General features: G+C 32.7%; 2 protein-coding genes across 2 annotated transcripts in view; both read right to left on the bottom strand.

Annotated features, from left to right (window-relative positions):
• Window positions 1-135: 135 nt before the first annotated feature.
• Window positions 136-10,916, bottom strand: LOC111711578 (uncharacterized). The gene is made up of 15 exons (XM_023485965.1): window positions 10,720-10,916; window positions 10,288-10,342; window positions 9,711-9,783; window positions 8,477-8,637; window positions 8,185-8,281; window positions 7,332-7,421; window positions 6,740-6,807; window positions 6,188-6,242; window positions 4,718-4,819; window positions 4,393-4,454; window positions 4,201-4,245; window positions 1,801-1,873; window positions 947-1,005; window positions 546-596; window positions 136-349 (listed from the first exon to the last, which is right to left on the bottom strand). Exons 1-15 carry the CDS (start codon window positions 10,737-10,739, stop codon window positions 272-274), a joined length of 1,089 nt encoding a protein of 362 aa, XP_023341733.1. The 5' UTR covers window positions 10,740-10,916; the 3' UTR covers window positions 136-271.
• Window positions 10,917-12,267: 1,351 nt separating this feature from the next.
• Window positions 12,268-22,063, bottom strand: part of LOC111711574 (cadherin-related tumor suppressor) — a 42,520-nt gene continuing 32,724 nt past the window's right edge. The window contains exons 31-37 of the mRNA XM_023485959.1: window positions 21,606-21,707; window positions 16,461-21,484; window positions 16,235-16,380; window positions 15,270-15,580; window positions 13,521-14,451; window positions 13,037-13,142; window positions 12,268-12,504 (exon numbers count right to left, since the gene is read on the bottom strand). Coding sequence (XP_023341727.1) covers window positions 12,447-12,504; window positions 13,037-13,142; window positions 13,521-14,451; window positions 15,270-15,580; window positions 16,235-16,380; window positions 16,461-21,484; window positions 21,606-21,707 — 6,678 coding nt within the window. The 3' untranslated portion in view covers window positions 12,268-12,446. The remainder of the gene's footprint in view (window positions 12,505-13,036; window positions 13,143-13,520; window positions 14,452-15,269; window positions 15,581-16,234; window positions 16,381-16,460; window positions 21,485-21,605; window positions 21,708-22,063) is intronic.

Raw genomic sequence — 22,063 nt, 5'->3', positions numbered from 1 at the left:
TTTAAAGATCGAAGACGACCTTCAAGCTGTATTTCTACACTCATGATTCGTGGGACACCCTGGAGATTCTACCCCGCAGCCTTTTATTGCGGTAATGCTACAAGGATTATGTATACTTTATTTGATAAATACAGCAACATTTTCAATGATTTATGAAAAATTCATGTACAAAAAAATACAGTTCAATTGCTTGCGATAAAACTTTGTACATTTATTCATATCTGTACTAAATATATCATCATTTATTTGAATTATTTTTAAATATTTATTTTCATTTTCTTTGAAAAATTACTTTTTCATCACTGTCATAGGAAAGAATCCTCCTAGTGTAGAACTCGTCTAATCGATCCTGTGGTACGCTTAATGTATTTTTTTTTACTTATTTTAAAGATTCATTGTATTCATTTAGACATATTTTTACTTTCAGTTTTAGTAAATTTTAAATTTTCTATTAATTTAAAAAATGTTTGATAATGATGACCAAAAATCAACCTACACAAATGTTGTTTACAATTAATGTAAAAGGAATACGTTAAGGAACCCTCCTTTTCATTTTTTGTGATGAAGAGTGAGACTGCATCTTGCCCAACATACACCTAAATTACAGAGTTTGTGAAAAGTGGATTGATATATATTTGTAAATTAGTATTTAACATTGATATTTTAAGAAACATTTTATAAATTTCTTGAAGTGAGTTTGCACTGTAGGTAAAGTTTATAAAAAAGTGTCAATATCTGTACTAACACCGGCTGTAAATTGTCAATTTAAAGTTAAAAAACGACAATATCTTTACCAGCGCTTATAAATATCCCCCCCTAAAATTTAATTGAGATTGATTTTTACATTTCATTCTGCTTACAACAAAGTATAAGAATGATGACGGGGATGTAATTTAAGAGTTTGCGCAATTATAATAGTTTCTACAACTACCATCTAAAAAGCTACCTCTCTATAAAGCTGCTCGTGCCAGGTTTCTAAAAAGTGTTGAAGCATCTTTACTTGACCTGGAAATTTTTTTTTTTAAATATTTTTTTTTTGTGCGACTGCCCCCTTCTGTTTCTTAAATGGAGTAGGTATACAAATAAAGGTACTGTAATGTAAACGGTAAAATCTCAGACCTTTAATTAATATAATTGCTGGAAATAAGATTCCTAGATATTTAACTATTAGACACATGAGATGAAACGGAGTGACCGGCAATGTATGGTAGTTGAACTGAGAATGTGGTATTGTGGAGAAATGTTTTAGGATTCATTTGAGACATATAAAACGTTTTAATGATTATGATTTAAATTATTAAATGATAACGACGAAAAATGTAAAAAAAATCTTTAGTATACTAATTAGATGTTTAGGTAAATATTTTTCGATAGTTTGTCAATAAATCAATGTTAGAATCAGTTATTTCTTTTTCATCATTATTTTGAATTTGTTATTCTTTACGAATTTGCGCTCAAACTCAGTAATTATACATCATTAAAACGTGTTATATGTCTCAAATGAATCCTAAATCATTTCTCCAAAAAACTACATTCTCAGTTCAACTACCATACATTGCCGGTACGTCTGTATATCGTGTATATCGATAAACAATGAAATACATGAAACTTATGTTGAGTTTGAAAATGCGTTTATTGGATGTCAGTAAAAATTTGTATAGCAATCATATTTCTAGCAATCATATTTCTAGCAATCATATTTCATAGCAATCACATTTCTGCAATCATATTTCTAGCAATCATATTTCATGGCAATCACATTTCTGCAATCATATCTGCACTAATTCCATGTTGTCCTACCTGCCCTTGACGCGTCCATCTGGTTCTCTGGTTCTTGAACTAAGGTAGATCTAAACCATTCTTCATTCTCATGCTTAATAATATTTTAAAGTTAGTTTTTATAAACAATTTCTCATTTTCATGCTTAAAAATATTTTAATAATTAGTTTTATTTTTTTTAAACCATTCCTCATTCTCATGCGTATTAATATTTAAAAAGTGTTAGTTTTTAATTTTATAAACCATGAGAATGAGTCTCATGCTTAATAATATTTAAATAGTTATTTTTATTTTTCATAAACCATTCCTCAATATCATGCTTAATAATATTTAAATAGTTAGTTTTATTTTTTATAAACCATTCATCATTCTCATGCTTAAAGACATTTAAATAATTAGTTTTATTTTTCATAAACCATTTATAATTATCATGCTTAGTAATAAATAAATAATTAGTTTTTTTTTCATAAGACATTCGTCAAATATTAATTTCCATATAAATAATTAGTTTTTTTTAAAGACATTCCTCAAATAGAATTTTCGTATTAGTTTTACTTATTTTTAACTGTCACAAACTACGTTTGAAAAAATCTAAAATATGTGATTTAATTACATTGATAGTGAATAGATTATTTAAAATGTTACACTGATATCTAAAATGTTACCCAGGTATTTAAAGTGTTACCCTGATATTTAAAATGTTAACCTGGTTATTAAAATGTTACCCTGATATTTAAAATGTTACCCTGATATTAAAAATATTACCCTGATATTGAAAATGTTACCCTGATATTGAAAATGTTACCTTGATAATTAAAATGTTACCCTGATAATTAAAATGTTACCTTGATAATTAAAATGTTACGCTGATATTTAAAATGTTACTTAGATATTTAAAATGTTACCCTGGTATTTAAAATGTTACCCTGATATTTAAAATGTTACCCCATAATATCTAAAATGTTACCCCGATAGTTAAAATGTTACCCTGATAATTAAAATGCTACCCTGATATTTAACATGTTATCCTGATATTTAAAATGTTACTCTGATATTTAAAATGTTACCCTGATATTTAAAATGTTACCCTAATAGTTAAAATGTTACCCTGATATTTAAAATGTTACCCCATAATATCTAAAATGTTACCCCGATATTTAAAATGTTACCCTGATATTTAAAATGTTACCCCATAATATCTAAAATGTTACCCCGATATTTAAAATGTTACCCTGTTATTTAAAATGTTACCCAGATATTGAAAATGTTACCCTGATATTGAAAATGTTACCCTGTTATTGAAAATGTTACCTTGATGATTAAAATGTTACGCTGGTATTTAAAATGTTACCCTGATATTTAAAATGTTACCCTGATATTTAAAATGTTACCCTGATATTGAAAATGTTACCCTGATATTGAAAATGTTACCCTGTTATTGAAAATGTTACCTTGATAATTAAAATGTTACGCTGATATTTAAAATGTTACCCTGATATTTAAAATGTTACCCTGATATTTGAAATGTGACCCTGATATTTGAAATGTTACCCTGATATTAAAAATGTTACCCAGATATTAAAAATGTAACCCTGATAATTAAAATGTTACCCTGATAATTAAAATGTTACCCTTATATTTAAAATGTTACCCTCATATTCAAGTGTTACCCTGATATTTAAAATGTTACCCTGATAATTAAAATGTTACTCTGATATTTAAAATGTTACCCTGATATTTAAAATGTTACCCTGATATTCAAAATGTTACCCTGATATTTAAAATATTACCCTGATATTTAAAATGTTACCCTGATATTTAAAATGTTACTCTCATATTTAAAATTTTACCCTGATATTTAAAATGTTACCCTGATATTTAAAATGTTACTCTCATACTGCTTTCTCAATTCAAGGCTTACACACAATTTTAAAGTACATTCATAGAAATCTGGAAGATTCTAGATATAATCTGGCTTTCGCCAATCTTGTGGCGAAAATGGGGCCAAAACCCAAAAAATCCTTGGATAATTCTTTAAATACTTCCCTGGAGGAAATGGATAGTGAGACCACTGTAAAGGAACAAGTCAGTCATCAAGGCTTTCTTTATAAAGATTTTTGCATATTTTTTCTCTTTTCTTTTGGAAACCTGTATTTTCAAAAAAAAATTTATTTAAACAAATTTAAACTACACCATTTATATATGTATTTATATCTTTGTGTGTGAATAAATCTTTATAATATAATAATATTTAAAATGTTACCCCGATATTTAGAATGTTACCCTTATATTCAAGTGTTACCCTGGTATTTAAAATGTTACCCTGATATTTAGAATGTTACTCTTATATTCAAGTGTTACCCTGATATTTAGAATGTTACCCCTTACATTCAAGTGTTACCCTGATATTTTGAAAAATACCTTGTTTGGAGAAGTGAAACTTTCTTTTACAAGGCTTTCCAATGTCTAAATATAAGAACTATTGATGAATTATAATTATGTTTATTACATATTGATGAAGAGTTATTTGGTTTTGCCGTTTTCAACACAAGTAATATTGTTATTATATAGTTTCATTTTTTAGAGATAGAAATATTTTGTTCAGAATTTAACCTGTGTATAAACATCTGTATGAATGAACCATCTTGTAATTGATATTCCAAAGCAACAAAACCCTGATGAAGTTTATTTTAGTGCTTTCAACCAAAAAAAATAACAAAATAAGCATTTAAAGCAGTTTTAATGTAATAGTAATTTAAGCGTTATTTATTTATTTTGGAAAAATCTTTGAGCTTGAAGTCAGACCATTTTTTCATATTTTCCTTATATTCAATGATACTAAAGGGGTCCAAGGAATTTATAAAAATTGTCAAAACCTAGTTTAAAACAATTGTATCTATCTTAAGTTCCTAAATCTGAATGTTTTGAGTTTATGTACCTGTATCCGTTGTAAGTGCATATGTACATAGAGTAAGTAGAAGCTGCTGTACAGAATTAAGAACTGATATTACTGTTGTAGCTGTATAGAAATTATCTATATCTAAAATCAGCATTTAATTGAATCATTTGTTGAGGTTTGTAAGACTAGTTTCATAAATAAGACTGTGAACATCATAAATATGCTGAAAAGAACTTGCTTTCTGCTAAAGTATATATATATTAAAATATATAAAGTTGTTCAAAGAATTTTAACTACTGAGGATCGTCAAGATAGACGTGACGTGAAACATTATGTTTAGTATAATTCTTTTTTAATAAAAAATGTGAAGTTAAAAACTGGAATACTAAAATATATATATACTTTAGCAGGAATATACAGGGTGTCTCCAAATAATAATAATAAGGGTCTCGTTCGTAATCGGATTTTCAAGATTTAGACCATTTTGTTAATCTAAGTACAATGTCCGGAGCCAAATTTTAGACTTTTAAATCTAAAAATGACAATTTTAAAGGCTCCTAAAGTTTCCAAGTGGAGTAAGTAAATTGGGTAAAAATAAAGATAAGTTTGCACATAAGGGTCTATGCAGATTTGTTATAATTGGATTTTCATTGAAACCATTTATGATATTGATTGAAACCATCTATGTACAATTTCAGGAGCACTATTTTTGGCTTGAAGATCTAAAAATAACAATTGAACTGTATAACAAACTGCTAACATTGAATATAAAATTGTGCAAATGGAGATTATCTTTTACTTTTTACTTCGCTCCAGTTGGAAACTTTAGGAGCCTGTAAAATTGTTATTTTTAGATCTACATGCATAAAATTGGACTCATTGAATCAGAAATTGTATGTAAATTTAAAGAATGGTCTCAATCTTGAAAGTCCGATTAAAAACAAGTCTGTAGACATATATATATATATATTTACATATATTTATGTTTTTATAATATATTTATATATATAAATAAATACTATTAGGTCTTTATGGCGCATCGCGAACTTTTTTCTAATAATAACACAGAATCTTAAATATTGATTTCCGGAGTTTTTTCTTCATTCATAATAAAAACAAAGAAAACATAGTAATTGAGTTTTTGCCACAAACTCTGATTTATTAATTCCTATATCTTTACAGCCCAATGTCGGTGATCTTTGATATTATAAACTATAAATTCTGTTAGATCAAATAATCTAAGTTTAAAATATTAATGGTTTACACCATCAGATTGGAAAAAATATAGAGATAAGAAAAATTGAGTTTGTGGCAAAGACTCAATTCCTTTATGCCCCGGTTCAACCATTTTAACGTTTATTAAATTAGATACACACAAACACATCCAACAAACAAAGACGGTGGAGTGTAACTATCATAATACTTCATTTCTTCTTATTTATTTACTCATTGCTTTTTAAGAAGATGTAGATACAATTGAAAGAATTTATCTGATTATTAATCTCTTACCTAGGAGTGCACTCTCCAGACAAACTAGTAGAAGAGACAGGAGTAAACAAAAAACCTAGAATTTAAAAAATCCTTGAATTTTAAACTTATTTTTTTTTTAATAAGGATAGAATGTAGTCTCTATACTTGTATATAACAATATTTTAATAATTGAGTATGAAATTACAAGTAAAGCATATAAAACCATAGTTTAAAGATGTACGAGAAGATTTTTAGTTTTTCTTTATATTTGAAATAAACATAAATCTCTTTCAGCGTACTCCATACTTAAAAAGAGTTTACTCGAAAAAAAAAAATTTAACCTTCTTCAAATACTTTATCGGAAAATACGCATTTTACATCTTTCGCCTTTTTTACCTAAAGCTATAAAATGTAAGCAGGGTAAAAAAAGATAAAACTAAGAGCCTGGCAACACTTCAAAGTTGATGAACTGCTGAACTTGCTGATTCTCACAAATGTTTTAATTTACACACCAGAGATGCACGAGAATATTAACAATGTTTTATGTTTTGTAAAATCGCGAAAACTCCCTTTAAATGTATATTGTGTAACCTGAATAGGAAGATGAAGGCCTGGCAAAGGAAGGGAAAGAGGTTCACAAAAAGAATGGCAATTTCCACCTTTTTATAAAGCTACAATTGCTTTAAATAGTTATAATCATAAAAAACTGGAATCGAAAGGTTTGAACTTTTACTTTCATTTTCAAAAGTTATTGACGTTCTGTCCTTAGGATTTGAGTAATTGCAACAAATTTTGATTTTATTATTCATAATCTTTTCAACCCAATGTCGTAAACCTGAAATATTTCAACTATGAACTGTTTTAGATAAACAATATCTAAAGTTTACACCATCAGGTTTCAATAAGGATTAGAAAGTCAAGAGTTTGTGACAAAGACTCAACTCTTTGACCATTCTGATTACTCGCCACAAACTCCAACTTTTGTTTATCTGTTCAACCTAATGGTGTAAACCGTTGATATTTTACACTTTGTCTATTTTAGTTAGTTGCATACATAGTTTGTAATATCAATACAATATCAGGTTTCAAAGATAAGACAATTAGATTTTGTAGTAAGTAATCAATTCTTTCTTTTTTTTAAATAGACAATCCTCTCTTAAAATTGAATTTACAATTGTATTTCCTGTAACCCTGTGATAGAAGATACAGATATCCTGACAGCTAATGTTTTCATCTGTCGCAGCTGTCGAACCATACATTGTTACCAGCCGACCTAGTCGGCAATACACATTTTTAAATAATATTTTCAAAAGCATCCTTTCTAAACAAAACTTTACAAAAATTCTAGTCGTTTTTTTGAGCTGGAGGGAGCAGATTTTAATCACGGTGAATGCTTGAATAAAAACAGTGTTTGGTCCGTTATTCAAACATTCAATTTATATGTTTTATAAGCAACACAAACATCTGCCAGGCCAGCATATTGTGTCTCTGTTTTCCAGAACAAACCCAAATCAATCACTTGTTTACTAGGGAGCTAAAAAAATGTTCTGGCTTGTCTCTTCTGCCCGAGGTAAAAGTTTGAAAAATCAAACGTTTAGATAATACAAATTTGCGATATTTTACACTTCTGAAAAATTCCATAAAGTTTTTAAAAAAGAACCAAAAAATGTGCCCGACAAACACCTTGAAACCCCTATATAGGGTTATGCTTTACTAAGGATAAGTTGAAGTTGAAGCGACTGTATTGTAAATAAAAGTAACCCTCAAGGCAAAGATGAAAATGCTCGATTCACAACAATACCCTTCAAAGCTTTGTTTGAACAAGTTTGTAACTATGTTTATAATTTTGAATTCTGATTATCTTCAACTGTGGTTTCTCTACAAAATTTTACTTGCGTATTTCTACGGCAGGAAAACATATAACGACTTTTCAGAATTATTCACTTTTAAACCTAAAAACGACAATATCCTCCACATTGTATATCGGGTCACTCTAAATTACGAATACAGTCCCTTAAAAAAAGTATTAAACCTGCCTTCTGTCTCGAGCACAGCGAGTGTAAGAACGTATGTATTGTTTCTAGATATAGAAGGGAAGGAGATATACAGGATACGGAGGAATAGAGATAATACCTGATAATAATAATAATAATAGTAAAAATAGCAACAACAATAAAACAATACTATTACAATGGTTGTGGTAAAACAGTTTACATCTAAGTGAAAGGATATACAAAATGATAAGAAGAATAATAAAATAAAAACCTTTTTTTAAATATTTGTAGAAAATTTGTTTTGAAATATTTATTGTAAGTATATACACTATACCTGTGCAATGATATATATAATAGTAATAGCTTTGATTGTTTTCACTAAATAGAACTCAATATCTTCCTCCTCCCTTTTCTTTTCCGTCTCCTCCCCCTTTCCCCCCTTCTCCCCCGCCTTCCCTTCCATGATGCTGTAGCTGGCTATTGGGATTGATAATCCTGATTTAACTTTATCTATTTATCTAATCATATATTTTCAAATTCGATCTATCCAAGAAGGCGAATAAATCAGACTTTATGGACGACCCTAAACATTTTGAATATGACAATCTGAAGGTTGAATTTGTGTCTTTTGGCAAAGACATACATAAGACGTTATAAGTTTTATTTCTATTAATTTTTTAATTTAAAGGGAGTGTTCGCAAAAAATGAAAGGGGGTATAGGCTTAATGCGATAAAAAAGCGCTTTTGATCGCTACTAATCTTACTTCTATCTGTTGCGTCTGTAAGGAAAAAATTGTTAAAAACGACTAATACCGAAGCACGCAGCGTCCATACAAATTCGGAAAGATGCTACATTCAACTCTGATCGTAAAAAAATCAATTTAATTCCAAACAAATCATTCAGATATTACAAGCAGTAGATGTAGATGGTTGATATTTCATAATATTTTTTGATTTTGTTTTTTAAAAATAATTTTCGCTAGCGCTGTATTTTCGAACATTCCTGGAAAATATGAAAATGTCGTCTTCATTATAAAAAATCCTCGAAACATGAATAAATGTTTTCAAAAAATACAAAATATTATGAAATATCAACTATTTACGAATGTGTCGAAAAATAATCAACGACTATTGTTTGTAATATCTGAATGATTTGTTTGGAATTGAATTGATTTTTTTACGATCCGAGTTGAATGTTGCATCTTTCTGAATTTGTATGGACACTACGTTTTTTGGTATTAGTCGTTTTTAACAATTTTCTCCTTATAGACGCAACAGATAGAAGTAAGATTAGTAGCGATCAAAAGCGCTTTTTTATCGCATTAACCCTATACCCCATTTCATTTTTCGCGAACACTCCCTTTAATGTAAGAACTTTGAATATCTTAAACAATTTTGAAGGCACAACAATCAACAGTCAATGATCATATTTAGAAATTCTTGAGTTGTTCCAAGACATATATACATCTGAACCTTTCTAAGCTGCAATTGGTTAGACTAAGCTGTTTTAATCAATGCAATGAAAATGACTGTTTCAGTTAAGGAAGACGACTTTTAGAAAAGTTTTCCTAAATCTACTCCAGTAATGACTAAAATCAGAAGGATGGAAAGGGAAAACAGAATACAGAACAACGTCAAAACCTGAAGTTTTTATATTTTTATAATATATGTTTTTTATTAAATATTCCTAACTTCAGTGGGACTTTAGTAAGCGATTCACAACCGTACCCTAGATACTTTTATCTGTTCAACAACTTAAAAGATATTTTCGTTTTTCTAGGTTTAAATGTTTTTTTTTCTAATAACCTTATACGTTTGCAGAAAAAACCACATTTGAAAAAGTTTTAAACATTTATACATTAAATAATACATAATTAAGGGTAGCGTTGTGAATTAGACATTTTCATCTATACATGTAAGGTACGCTTACAGTCCTTTCTTTCTGTATAGCATGCAATATTTGTCATTTTTTTAAAAAACACACAGATGTGCTTAATTGTAACAAATATTTTACAAATATTATGTTCAATAATCATAATTCTTAATTTAAAAACACACAGATATGCTTAATTGTAACAAATATTTTACAAATATTATGTTCAATAATCATAATTCTTAATTTAAAAAGTTCTCAGTCCTCGTAACCTGTTCATAGTTTCTGCGTATTTTCGGGAACAGTCCCTCAGATAAATATCTTCTTCTAAAAAAAGGTTGTCTTCAATTATTCAAGCTAGTGACCCTTCATTTTTACGCTATAAGAAACGTCAAATTCACAACAGTACCATATGAACCCCTTATCTAATCCAGGATTATCTAAAAGGTGACTCATGCGCATATGAGACAAAAAAGGAAATTATTAGAATCCAGCCCTTTTTACGATAGAAAAACGACAATTTCATCCTTATCTTTACTTGAATAAGGTTTAAAGGGTACTATTGTAAATCGGACATGAAACTTTAAATGGTTTGTTCATTTTGAATTATGTCAACATTCCCTTTACATTTATAAGGGTCACGTTTGAAGTCTTCAGTAGAAATAATTCAAAACGATTTATTTTTATTTCTCAGGTTTGCTTACTTGTATCCAAAGGATGGCATGATAAAACCAATTCACGAAACTCTTCAGTTTTAAAATCACTGGAAATAGTAGATGTTACATCTCTAGACGTCAATGTAATGTCTACTACAGGAGTTCATAACTTCTAAATTAATAAAGTCAAAACTTCTAAAAATTGTGAATCGATATTTTGTTTGTTTTCTGTAAAGAACTTGAGAGCTGGCTGTATTGTAAATTAAAGACATGAAAGCTCTAACACCTGTTATATCTGAGGGGTCAATATAATCTGTAATTTTTCCACATAACGTCACCACACCTTTTATCCAACATTTCGGGGTTTTCTGGAAATTTGTTGATAAATTTATTTTGAAGAAAAATATTGCCCCTGAACATTCTTTTCAGTTTATGAAATTCTAAAACATAATCATCCTTTAGTACGTTAAATATTTTAACATATGTTTTGCTGCACAGGAAATTGATTTAATATTACTTATTTGATTCCGGTTATGTAACCAATTTAAATACATTTAGTACAAAGTTATCAACGAATATCAAAGACGACATTCAAGTCGTCTTTCAACAGTTGTGTTTCGTGGACACCTTATATCATTAAGTATACACGCATTTGAAAAATAATTTCAATCTTCTATTCGTTATATTATTGAATTAAATGATGTAATTTTTCATTTTTAGGTAACTTTATGCCCGTTTAGGTTCAGTATGTAGAGTGTAAGACTTGTTTCTAAAACTATTCCATTTTTGGTACATGAAAAAATAGACCTTAAAAAGTTTCAAACCTATTAATTCATAAATTAATGCATCAAGTTTTAGAACTACAAGGCCAGAGATTAATAGATTAACATTAAAATGTCGTCATTGTCTCGTGCAACTGCAAAGTAAAGTCAATTTAGAATCTAAGGATGGCTTTAAAATGTCAATTTTGTTAGAAAAAAGTTTTAAAAAATAAAACTTTGATTGGATTTTTACAGGTCAAGTCTTTTCAATTTTGTTGGTGACTTATTTATTTATATGTCTAGTGATAATAGTATTAATTATCATTATTTAATTATTCAAAAATCATATTTTATTCTTGAGATTCAACAATAATACATATTTTTAACTTTAACAGTTTTATAATTACACAAGGAGAGGATAAAAATAAACAGTTACCAGACTTTTCTAACTTATAGCAGCGCATACTTTGCTTGTCTGGGTGTCTGTCTTTTTGTTTGTATCCAATACACGTCAAAACGGCTGAACAGATCCGGCCCAAATTTTTTGGTGGGACCTCACGTGGCCCCAGAGAAGGTTTATAAATGATCAAAATCTCAAAAAATTTGCCTCCTACAAAATTAGATTTTCATTAAATTTTTGCAAATCCGCGAACTTTTTTTTTCAATTGTACTCAAAGATAACATGTTCCTAATTGAAATAGAATATGTGCGCGAAGCGCCCTAAAAGCCTAGCTTTATAAACTCAGCAACAGATTAGGAAAATGGTGAGCTCTACAGCAAACTGTTTTCTCTGTGGTGTATAAAGAAACGGTATAATGACAAAATGGCAGTCAAGTTTAAAAAGTTTAAGTTTAGATGCATTTTCTTTAAAAGTTTGGCACAAGATGCATTGTATAATTCATATTTAGATTGGTTGAGTACATGTAGCTGTACTCTCAAGGTAATGTACTAAGGTACGTGAGTAAAGATATGTTGTACTAATTACAATGGTTTAAGTACAAAAGGCAGAAATGCTTAAATATATTCTTCTTCTTCTTCTCCTTCTAGTTGTGCGTCACCAAGAGGGCTGGGCCTAAAAAAGACAAATAAATAAATTGTTTAAGCATAACTTTTTCTTACAGTAATAACTAGACAACAATGGAATAGGAAGACGACCAAATAATAAACCTTTAGTGTATTTGATGTTGTTACAAAGCAAATAATCTTATTAGACACTTTTTAAACACACTAATTTAATTAAATTAGTGTGTTTACACTGCACAATTACTGAGTCTCATGCTCATTGGACTTTTAAAGTTATAACATTTCAAATTTTTCTGTTTATCACTATTCACTGTAGATTGAACATTTAGTTTTCGTATATTCACAAGATTCATTTTTATAAAATTACAAATTCATCTATGAAAATAAACTATACATGCATCATGCATCATGTTTAAAGAAACTATACATGCATCATGCATCATGTTTAAAGAAACTATACATGCATCATGCATCATGTTTAAAGATAATCTGGGATTTATTACAATTTCAGCAAAGGTTAGAAAAATTCTGGAAAATCAAGGAAATAGCTTTTTAGATTTTCTAAAATTATGAACTAATACCTAATATCACAGTCAGTATCTGGTAGTTCAGCAATATCCTTGAATACTCCGCTAAACGTAGAGAAGGTTGGATTCCAGTTCAATAATGCCTCCCAGCTTGTTGGTCCTAAAATAAGCATAAAGTAAATTTTTGTTGCAAATTTTGTAGAATTTAACTCTGTTTAGATTAGATGATTTAGCTGAACAAATGTTGTTTAAAGGAACTTTAAGGAATTTTAGTGAGCCTCCATTTATAGAGTGGCATGTTCGATTCACAACCTTTGTCTGATCAAGAATGAATGAAATATCTTAATTATTCTGACTAAAAATTGATTATTTTCACTGAAAAGTAACTTATACCTGCATTCCTGCATTTATGCTTCATATAAAACAGAATTCAGCACTGCTCATATGTTACTCGGATAGATGTATAAACGGTACCTTGTGAATCGGACATGTAAATTTTAAAATCGAGGTTGAAAATACATCAATAGTAAATATTTACCTGATGGCGAGGTGAGTCCTGAGAGGTCGTCATCACTCACATTTAATGTGGAAAGGGAACCTCGACCCTCTAGTATATCTTTCTTCTCTGTATCACTAGGATTCAGGTTCCGGAAAACCATTCCACCAGGGTTAATGCTTCCGGAAACTGGTTCCAGATTTTTACCATTGTACGGAGCATCATACTCGTATTCGGAACATGTAAAGGAATCATTCTCACTGGGACTATCACTGGAGTCTCCGTCATGAAGAACATCAGTGTTAGTGTCCAGCAGATCGTTAAACTTCTTCTTTTTACTGTCCACACTCATTCCGTCCATAACACTAGAGTTTCGACCGGACTGAATATTCCGATCCTCGCCGCGCTTTTTCCGACGACGTCGCGCGCGTGACGAGCTATTGAGATCACTGCCTGAGCTATCACTAATATTTCTGATTGGTTCCCTGATACTCCTCTGACTGTGCCTACTGTGCTGTGTCTGGAGTAGGGCAGACTGTAAGGGTTTTCCACTGATATCCTGGAGGGTGAGAATACGAGGAGTTTGATGAGAGAGTTCACTACTAGGACTTAATCTTGCCAGGGGGGTACTCTGCAGTTTATTATTACTAAGTGAGGTGAGACGGATAGGACTACTGTTATTCTTATGGTTAAGTTTGCCCCATCGATCCATATTAAGATCTCGTCCATGCCGGCCCCCATCCCTATAATCCTTGTAATGGTATATAATATCTATATCCGAGGGTGCTATAGAGCTTGCGTTCTCTAGATCATAGTGTTCAGGTTGATCAGGTTCCTGCATTACCATACTAGCAGAGTAGTCTGGTAGATCATCTCTAGTAGAGTATCCTAAAGGACTCTCGTTAACAACATCACGTTCTATAACATCAGGTTTCTGGGAGGAGGGCATCTTCTTCGGACGGTTAAACGTTTCCTAAACAATTCATCCTTTAACATTGTAGTTTATTATAGTCCTAAATTGTAAATACAATGAATAAAAATAACTTTTGTTTAAAACAGTTCTCATTACGGTAATTTTAGTTGGTATCACATATTTAATCAATTTAGTCATTATCCTCATAATTACCACAGAATAATAGATCTAAGGATAAATTGGGTTGTTTACATTTTACATTGGGTTTTTAGAAGAACTAAGGAATTTTTAAATTAGAAAACAAAATTGTAAACAAGGCTGGGGAAATTAGTAATCAGTATTTACTTAATGTTATTTTTTATATAAAAATAATTCTAGTGCTATCAAAGGAGTACCGATCAAATGAAAACAACCCTAATCTCCCTCTCTTTTGTTCTATACACCTCCTTACTATTCATAAAAACACTTTCATGAAAAAAATATCATTACCAAGGATATATTTCTGAAATATGTACAGTGATAACCAGAACACTTTGGAATTTGAAGTTGACTTTTAAACTCAAGTTAGGACAATGAGAATGGAACACAGCAATCGTGCAGAGCAAACAGACCTATTTTACTTATTAAGTGACTTAATAACTTATCAGTAGCTTATTTGCTTTGTAACAACATCAAATGCACTTCAGTATTGCTTTAATGTCGTCTTCCTATTCTACAGTTTTCTGGTTATCACTGTATATCAACTATACATTACTTTGCTTTGTGAATAGTTGGTTTTATCATGAACCTGCCACAGATACGTTTTTAGATTAGCGGTATTCATAAAAATTGTTGCCTACCTAAAAAAGCTCTGAAAAAAGAAATGTGTAAATTTTCACCTTATTGTTTAGAATCTGATTGAGTGAAGAATCTGTTGCACTTCTATTCTGCATTTTCTGATAATTCTTCTTCTTGATCTTAAACGCGAAGAACGACCCAAGGATGGCAAAGATAAGAATAATGAAGAAGACAATGACGATGATAACCCCGACATTGACCGGGTTGCTGCCCGCGGTCACGCTGAGGAACCCGGGCAAGCAATCGTGGTTTACTCCTCCTCTCTGGGTAGTGTTGGAAAAGAGAGGATTAGTTCCGTGATAGGACTGAACTACTCCGTTTATAGTGAAGTTTACAAGGCAGCCTCGGAATCCTTAAAAATTAATTTTTTGAAAAAACCGATTCACAATTTTAAGCATTACGGTAAAAGATAACCTTTAATGTAAAAAGTTCCAAATTCACGGTTTCCTTTAAACCTAACAAACAATGAAAATATCTTCACTTCTCTGTGTAAAAAATGACAATGTACAGTGAGACCCATAAAACTGTGGAATATGAAGACGATTGTTCTACTCAAGTTATGATTTTTAACAGTTCAATGAACATGAAATTTAAAACCAACTTGTTGAGTGAAATGGGTCTGTTTACAGTTTACACTGCACAATTTCTTTATTTCAGTGTAAACTGTAAACAGACCCATTTCACTTAACAAGTTGGTTTTAAGCTTCTGTTAAAACTATTTGCTGTAACACGTTAGCAAATAAAAATTGCTAAAATGTTGTTTTTATTTCCCACTGTTTTATGAGTCTCACTGTAAAATGTATAAAAATAGATTAATTAGAAATCATTTATGGATTTCTACAGCAACACCGCAGAAGAACATCGATCACAAAATGGTCTAAATTTGATAATTACAAATAGAAAAGTAAGCGCAGACAAAGATAACTAAGAAAATATATGAAGCGGTATTGCTAATCTGTTTATTATTGTTCAAATTCAGTTTTGAGAAAGACTCCACTCATTATACCTTTGTCTTCGAAATCTCTCTTTCCCCCGAAGGTTATTTTTGCAAGGTATGGATCTAGAAAATCATGCGTTGACTCTTGCTCCAGATCATATCCAACCCGCTCTTCATCCAGGTATACCTGGACTACACCAGCTTCTTTGGAAATCCTAGAAAAAAACTTTAAAATGTAAAAAATGGTCAAAGAACGGTTTGGATCAAATAAAGTAAAAATGAAAAACAATATTACCTAACTAAATGCCAGGCTCCGTCAATAACATCATTTGTGGAACTAACATTGATCAGAGGAAACGAGTTCTTCTTAGTTTCATAAACAAGCTTTCCTTCCTTTATAAATACGCTAGTATACTCACTGCTTCTCACAGTCTCAGCTGAGAAAACCAGTCCAACCGGAGTTTCTGTTCGGAAACTGAACCCGATTTCTTGTTTCTCCGTCCTGTTGGATTCTTTCAGATGATTTTTTGTCTGAAACAGTTGGGTTCTCCGATGGTATTCTGAAACCTTAAAAGACATGGTTCCGTTGGCCTCAAGAGAAATAGGATCCAATGACTTCTCACAGTCCTGAGACAGAACTCCGCCAGAGCATTGACAAACTGGTTTCCAATTGATTTCAGTACAAGTCCCAGGGGAACAGTTGTGATTACGGCAAATACTTCCAGGTATAGGACATGACGCTAGAATCTCATGGCTTTCAATAAAAGAAGTCTTTAAGTTCATTTGCTGGCCGTTAATAGTGAGACTCTTGACACATCCAATAAAATCATCTGAACTAACTTGACCGGCTCTGGAGACAATGGGTTGAACTTCATCAATACCTCCGAAGTAAAGAAGGTTTCCGTTGAAGTTTAAAGTTCCACTTTCTCCAATATCTTTAGCAAAACATTTCTCGTCTCCAGCCTGACAAAGTTTACAAAATTCCCCGGATTCTGTGCAATCTTCAATACTTAGTGAAGCAACCCGATTATTTCTAGTAGCTGTTACTTTGTACCAACGACCATTGCTGAGATACTTGTTGACTGAAATTTTAGTGATAGCTGTCCTTGCTCCACCATAAGAAAATACTGCTTTACCATCAATAAGCTCAATTGCTAAGAAGTCCGACCTGCCCCCGCTCTGTCGACCAAAGTTGTAGATAAGTAAACTGTTTGGTTTTAGGGTAGAGAACGTTATAGAGATATCATTAGTGTTCGGATCTAAGGAGGAGAACTTCATGTAGGACAGTTCTCCAAACCCAAAGGTTGAAAGCTCACAATTGGCTCCATAGAAGTTATCCAAACATTTGCATTGATAATTTGGTTTCTTAGAGATACATTCTCCTCCGTTCTGACAGGGGTTGGGTTGACATGGATCAAGAGAGTTTTCACAAACATTTCCTTGGTATCCCGGACGACACAAACAGAAGAATGTTCCCAAATTAGATTCCCGACATGTTCCGCCATTTTCACATGGATTCTGGTCACATGAGTTGGTTTTCTCCAGCTCGCATTGTTTTCCTGTTCTGAAGGAAGGACATAAACAGCTGAATTCATATCCAACCTGGACACACTGTGCTCCAGTCTCACAAGGGTTGGGATCACAAGGATTGGATTTGAGTTGACAGCTTTCACCTTCAAAATTCTGCGGACAGTCACATTTTACTCTCTGCACAAACTTGGGAGAGTTTAGAATAATATCTTCAGCTTCAACTATAACTGTTTCTGATTCCACGAGTGTATTTGATGAGCAGAATCCACTGTTTTGACAAGGGTTAGATTGACAAGGATTGTATCCCACTGAGACTTCTACTCCTGGCAAAACATTATCGAAAGAAAGTTCTGTTTGAAGCACGGACTCAACTTTTTGCTTCTGAATGTACTGGTTGTCAGCTCGCATGAGCACAAAGAAATCTGTCACATTCTCCTCCTTAACAATACTCAGAACCTGGACAGATCCTGTCGCGGAACGATGGAAATTTATCAACTTGAACACACGAGCCAGCTTGGAATGGTCTAAGTTTTCAAATATTCTAATAACAAGAGACGTGTCTTGTGCAACTGCATCAAACTTGTCAAAAGTGAGGAAAATTTGGCTGGTTACGCTGTCATGCAGCCCGTCATTGCCAATTATTGTCAAATTGTAGTTATTCACATTCATGAGGCGGCCAGTATGCAGGAAACAATCCTTCTTCATTTGAAACAGTTTGGTCGCACCATCTTTAATCTTGCAATCATAGTTCCCTGTTGTATCAGGATCTTTGGGCCTTACTGGAGCAACCACCCCTCCAGCAAAATCTCCATTCAGAGTTTGCACAATGACGGTGAGAAGTCTGGGCTCTGAAGGATTATCATTTTCATCAAGGACATCAATAGTGATGGTGTATTTTGAGGATAATGCCGGTGTGCCAGAATCTGAGATTTCAATCTCAATCTCAAGTTCAGGAGTCAGCTCTCTGTCAACACTCACAAGAGATCTTATATCTCCAGACAATTCATCGATCTCAAAGAAATTTTGGTGTTTTCCTCCCACTAGGTGGAAATGGAAAGGACCAGCATTGGGAGCCAAATCTTCATCAATTGGTTGAAGTTTGGCAACTAAAGTTTTCTCTGGACTATTTTCCTTGAGTGTTCCTCTTCTATTGAATATATCTAGGGAGGGAGGATTATCGTTTATATCGATTAGTTTTATGAAAACCTGGGTGGTTCCTGTCTGGGGAGGAGATCCGTTATCAATGGCACCAATAATAAGTTTATGCTGATCAGCCTTTTCTCTGTCCAGATGTTTGATAGTCTGGATGGATCCAAGGTTAGGATCGATCTCAAAAGATTCACTCTCATTTCCATCAATAATAGTGTAACTAAACTGACTGTTTCTGGGCCTGACATCTCTATCCACTGCTGAGACAGAAGTAACAACAGATCCCAGCTTGATATCCTCTTTAACCTCAACTTCATAGATATCCTTCCTAAAGACAGGAGGATCATTACCGTCCTGTACCTGGATAATAACCTGAGCTTCGTCTGTGTCATTACCCTGTATACTGCCTTCATTCTTGGCAAGGATTGTGAGAACAAATCTATTCTGGAACTCTCGATCCAGAATCTTCTTGACATAAATAATTCCAGACTTCTTCTCAATGTAGAACCCAAGATCATTGCTTTGTCCGACAAGGAAATAGTAGATATCCCCCTCAGGACCTGAATCCTGGTCCAGGGCAACCACCTGGCCCACTGCAGTATCCGGTACAGCAGATTCAGATACAGAAAACTGGAAGACCGGTTGCTGGAACTTTGGATAAAACTCATTAGAGCCCGTAATATGAATCACAAGAAGGGTTGTATTCGACTCTTCAGAATCAGGGTTCTTGGCAGACACATGCATCATGTATTCAGACAGTTTCTCAAAATCAAAGGACTGTTTGGATCTGATGAGCCCGGTTTCCGTATCAATCTCAAAATATTGAGACATGTCGGGTTCAACAATTGAATAAATGACTGCAGCGTACCGGGGTGAATCTAGGTCTACAGCTTCCATCCTAATTATATCTGTCCCAGCAGGTTGATTTTCTTCTAGATATGCATCATACTCTGATTGCTGGAAGAAAGGCACATTATCATTAACATCTGTCAGGTTTATATTTAGAGTAGCATTTGAGGCCTTTGGAGCCGATCCAAGATCCCGAGCAACCACTTCCAGTATATATCCATTCTCGACATCAAAATCCAGGGGTTTCTTGATTAAAATCTTTCCAGAGATCTCATCAACATCAAACATATCATTCTCATTCCCACCAATAATTCCATAACGAACTATCCCGTCAATCCCTTCATCTTTATCAGAAGCTTTGAGTTGAATGATAGAGGTTCCAATTGGTTCATTCTCCGGTATAATGATCTGCGTACTAGTCACAGAGAAAACTGGAGCATGACGGTTCTCTCCGCTTGGCATAATCTTGACAACCATCTCTGCACTGAGCTGAGGTACACCTTGATCCTGTGCTATAACTTTTAAATTGTAAACCTTGGGTTCAATATCCTTCTTGAGATTAATCCATCCATTCACAGAGTTAATCTCAAAGTGCTCGGCATCTAAACTTTCGTCCAAGATATATTCAATTTCAGCGTTGAGCCCTGTATCGAAATCATCCACTGCTTTTACTTGTACAACTTTAGCTCCAGGTTGAGCAGAGCTGGAGATAGCAGTTGTATAATCTTTCTTCACAAACACAGGTTTATTCAGATTTTCATCCATAAGGAGAACTTTAACATGGCACACAGAGCTTAGGGGTGGTTGTCCGTTATCCATAGCAATAACCTGGAGAAGGTATTCATTCTCAACAGTTCGAGTTCGGGTTGTATTGTAGTTTTCAAGCTTTCTCCGTGTTAAGATTTCTCCAGATGTAGAATCAATGCTAAAGAACTCAGAAGATTCCCTAAATGAATAGATAATTTGGGAGTTTGGTCCGATATCATCAGAATCTTCTGCGATAACTCTGCCAATAACTACAAAATTTTGTGTTGTTGTCGGAATCATGAATAGATAGTTTGTCTGTTCAAAGCTTGGTATATTATCATTTATATCCTGCACTGTGATCCCAACTGTAGTTTCAGCTCTCCAGGCTCCATCAGTAGCAACAACTTTCAGAAGATATTCATCCTTTGTCTCTCTATCCAACCCTTCAACAAGGATAAGATCACCAGTCTCAGGATTGATTTCAAACTTACCATCTGCATTCTCACTAAACTCATATCTTACTTTGGCATTCTCACCGATATCTTTGTCAACAGTTTGAACAGTGGCCAGGACGGATCCAACAGGAGAATCCTCAGTAATATTGATAGAGAGAATCCTAGTAAATCTGGGAGGATTGTCATTAATATCCTGAACCAAGACCCGGATAAGAGTTGAACCACTCAGAAATTTACTTCCATCATCTGTGGCTTCAACAGTAAACTCAAACATCTCCTGGTTCTCCCTGTCAAGCTTGGCAATGGTGGTTATCTCCCCGGTTGAAGGGTTGATCTCGAAGAACTCCTTATACTTCTCGTCCTTGATGGAGTACTTGAGTTTGCTGCTCACGTCCAGATCGATGGCGAGCACCTTGGTGACTGTAACCGGAGGGAAGGTTTCCTCAAGAACCTCTCCTAGGTAGAGACCTTCAGTAAAGACAGGAGCATTATCGTTTTCATCTTCAACTTGAACATGGAGCTTATGATAGGTTTGGTAATCGGCTCGTCCACTGTCAAATGCTGATATATACAGATCAAACTCAGCTCCCTGAAAATTAAAGATAATTGTGAAAATTTTGATTATAATTAATAAAAATAATTATAAATGATAATGATCAAAATAATAATTATAGTAAAGGATTCTGAGATGTATTAAAAAATGTAATAACCTGCTCATAGTCGAGTGGTTTCTTGATTCTAAGTTTTCCAAGTGTTGAATCTATGCTGAAACTATTGTAACGGTCTCCAGCTGAGATGGAGTAACTTAAATCCTATTCAACCAACAAGGGTCAATTATAATATTCAATCCTAATCCCTTTTTCAAATATTTTATCCTCTCAAACCAACAATCTTTGCTCACACTTCTAAGATAAGCATCATAGCACTGTAGAAGTAACTTCAAGGACCTTTCATCTATTGAGGGGCATGTACGATTTACAATGGTACAATTTTAAGTTGACCCAGCATGTTTTATGCAAAAAATGTAGCATGGTAAGATCTGCAGTGTTAATAGTACCGTTGTGAATCAGGCATACATCTCTTTGATTGTTAGCATCCTTGGGGTCATGTCACCTGAATTTACGTACAAAGTGTCTTTAAGCAAAATGGATTAAAGCACATAATATAA

This window comes from Eurytemora carolleeae, unplaced genomic scaffold, assembly GCF_000591075.1.
Source record: "Eurytemora carolleeae unplaced genomic scaffold, Eaff_2.0 scaffold1144, whole genome shotgun sequence".
Classification (NCBI taxonomy): domain Eukaryota; kingdom Metazoa; phylum Arthropoda; class Copepoda; order Calanoida; family Temoridae; genus Eurytemora; species Eurytemora carolleeae.
The sequence above is the reverse complement of the archived record's forward strand: the minus strand, read 5'-3'. Positions and strand labels throughout refer to the sequence as shown.

Bases quoted from the DNA above. Each gene is read 5' to 3' on its own strand.
- LOC111711578 (XM_023485965.1), bottom strand. From the start codon at position 10,739: ATGCCATCCTTTGGATACAA. The intron at 7,422-8,184 runs GCAGGTTTAATA...ATTGCCGACTAG, and splicing joins CGCTGTGCTCGAGACAGAAG to GTCGGCTGGTAACAATGTAT. The intron at 1,874-4,200 runs GTATTTTTCAAA...AATATTATTAAG, and splicing joins GTTTCACTTCTCCAAACAAG to CATGAGAATGAAGAATGGTT.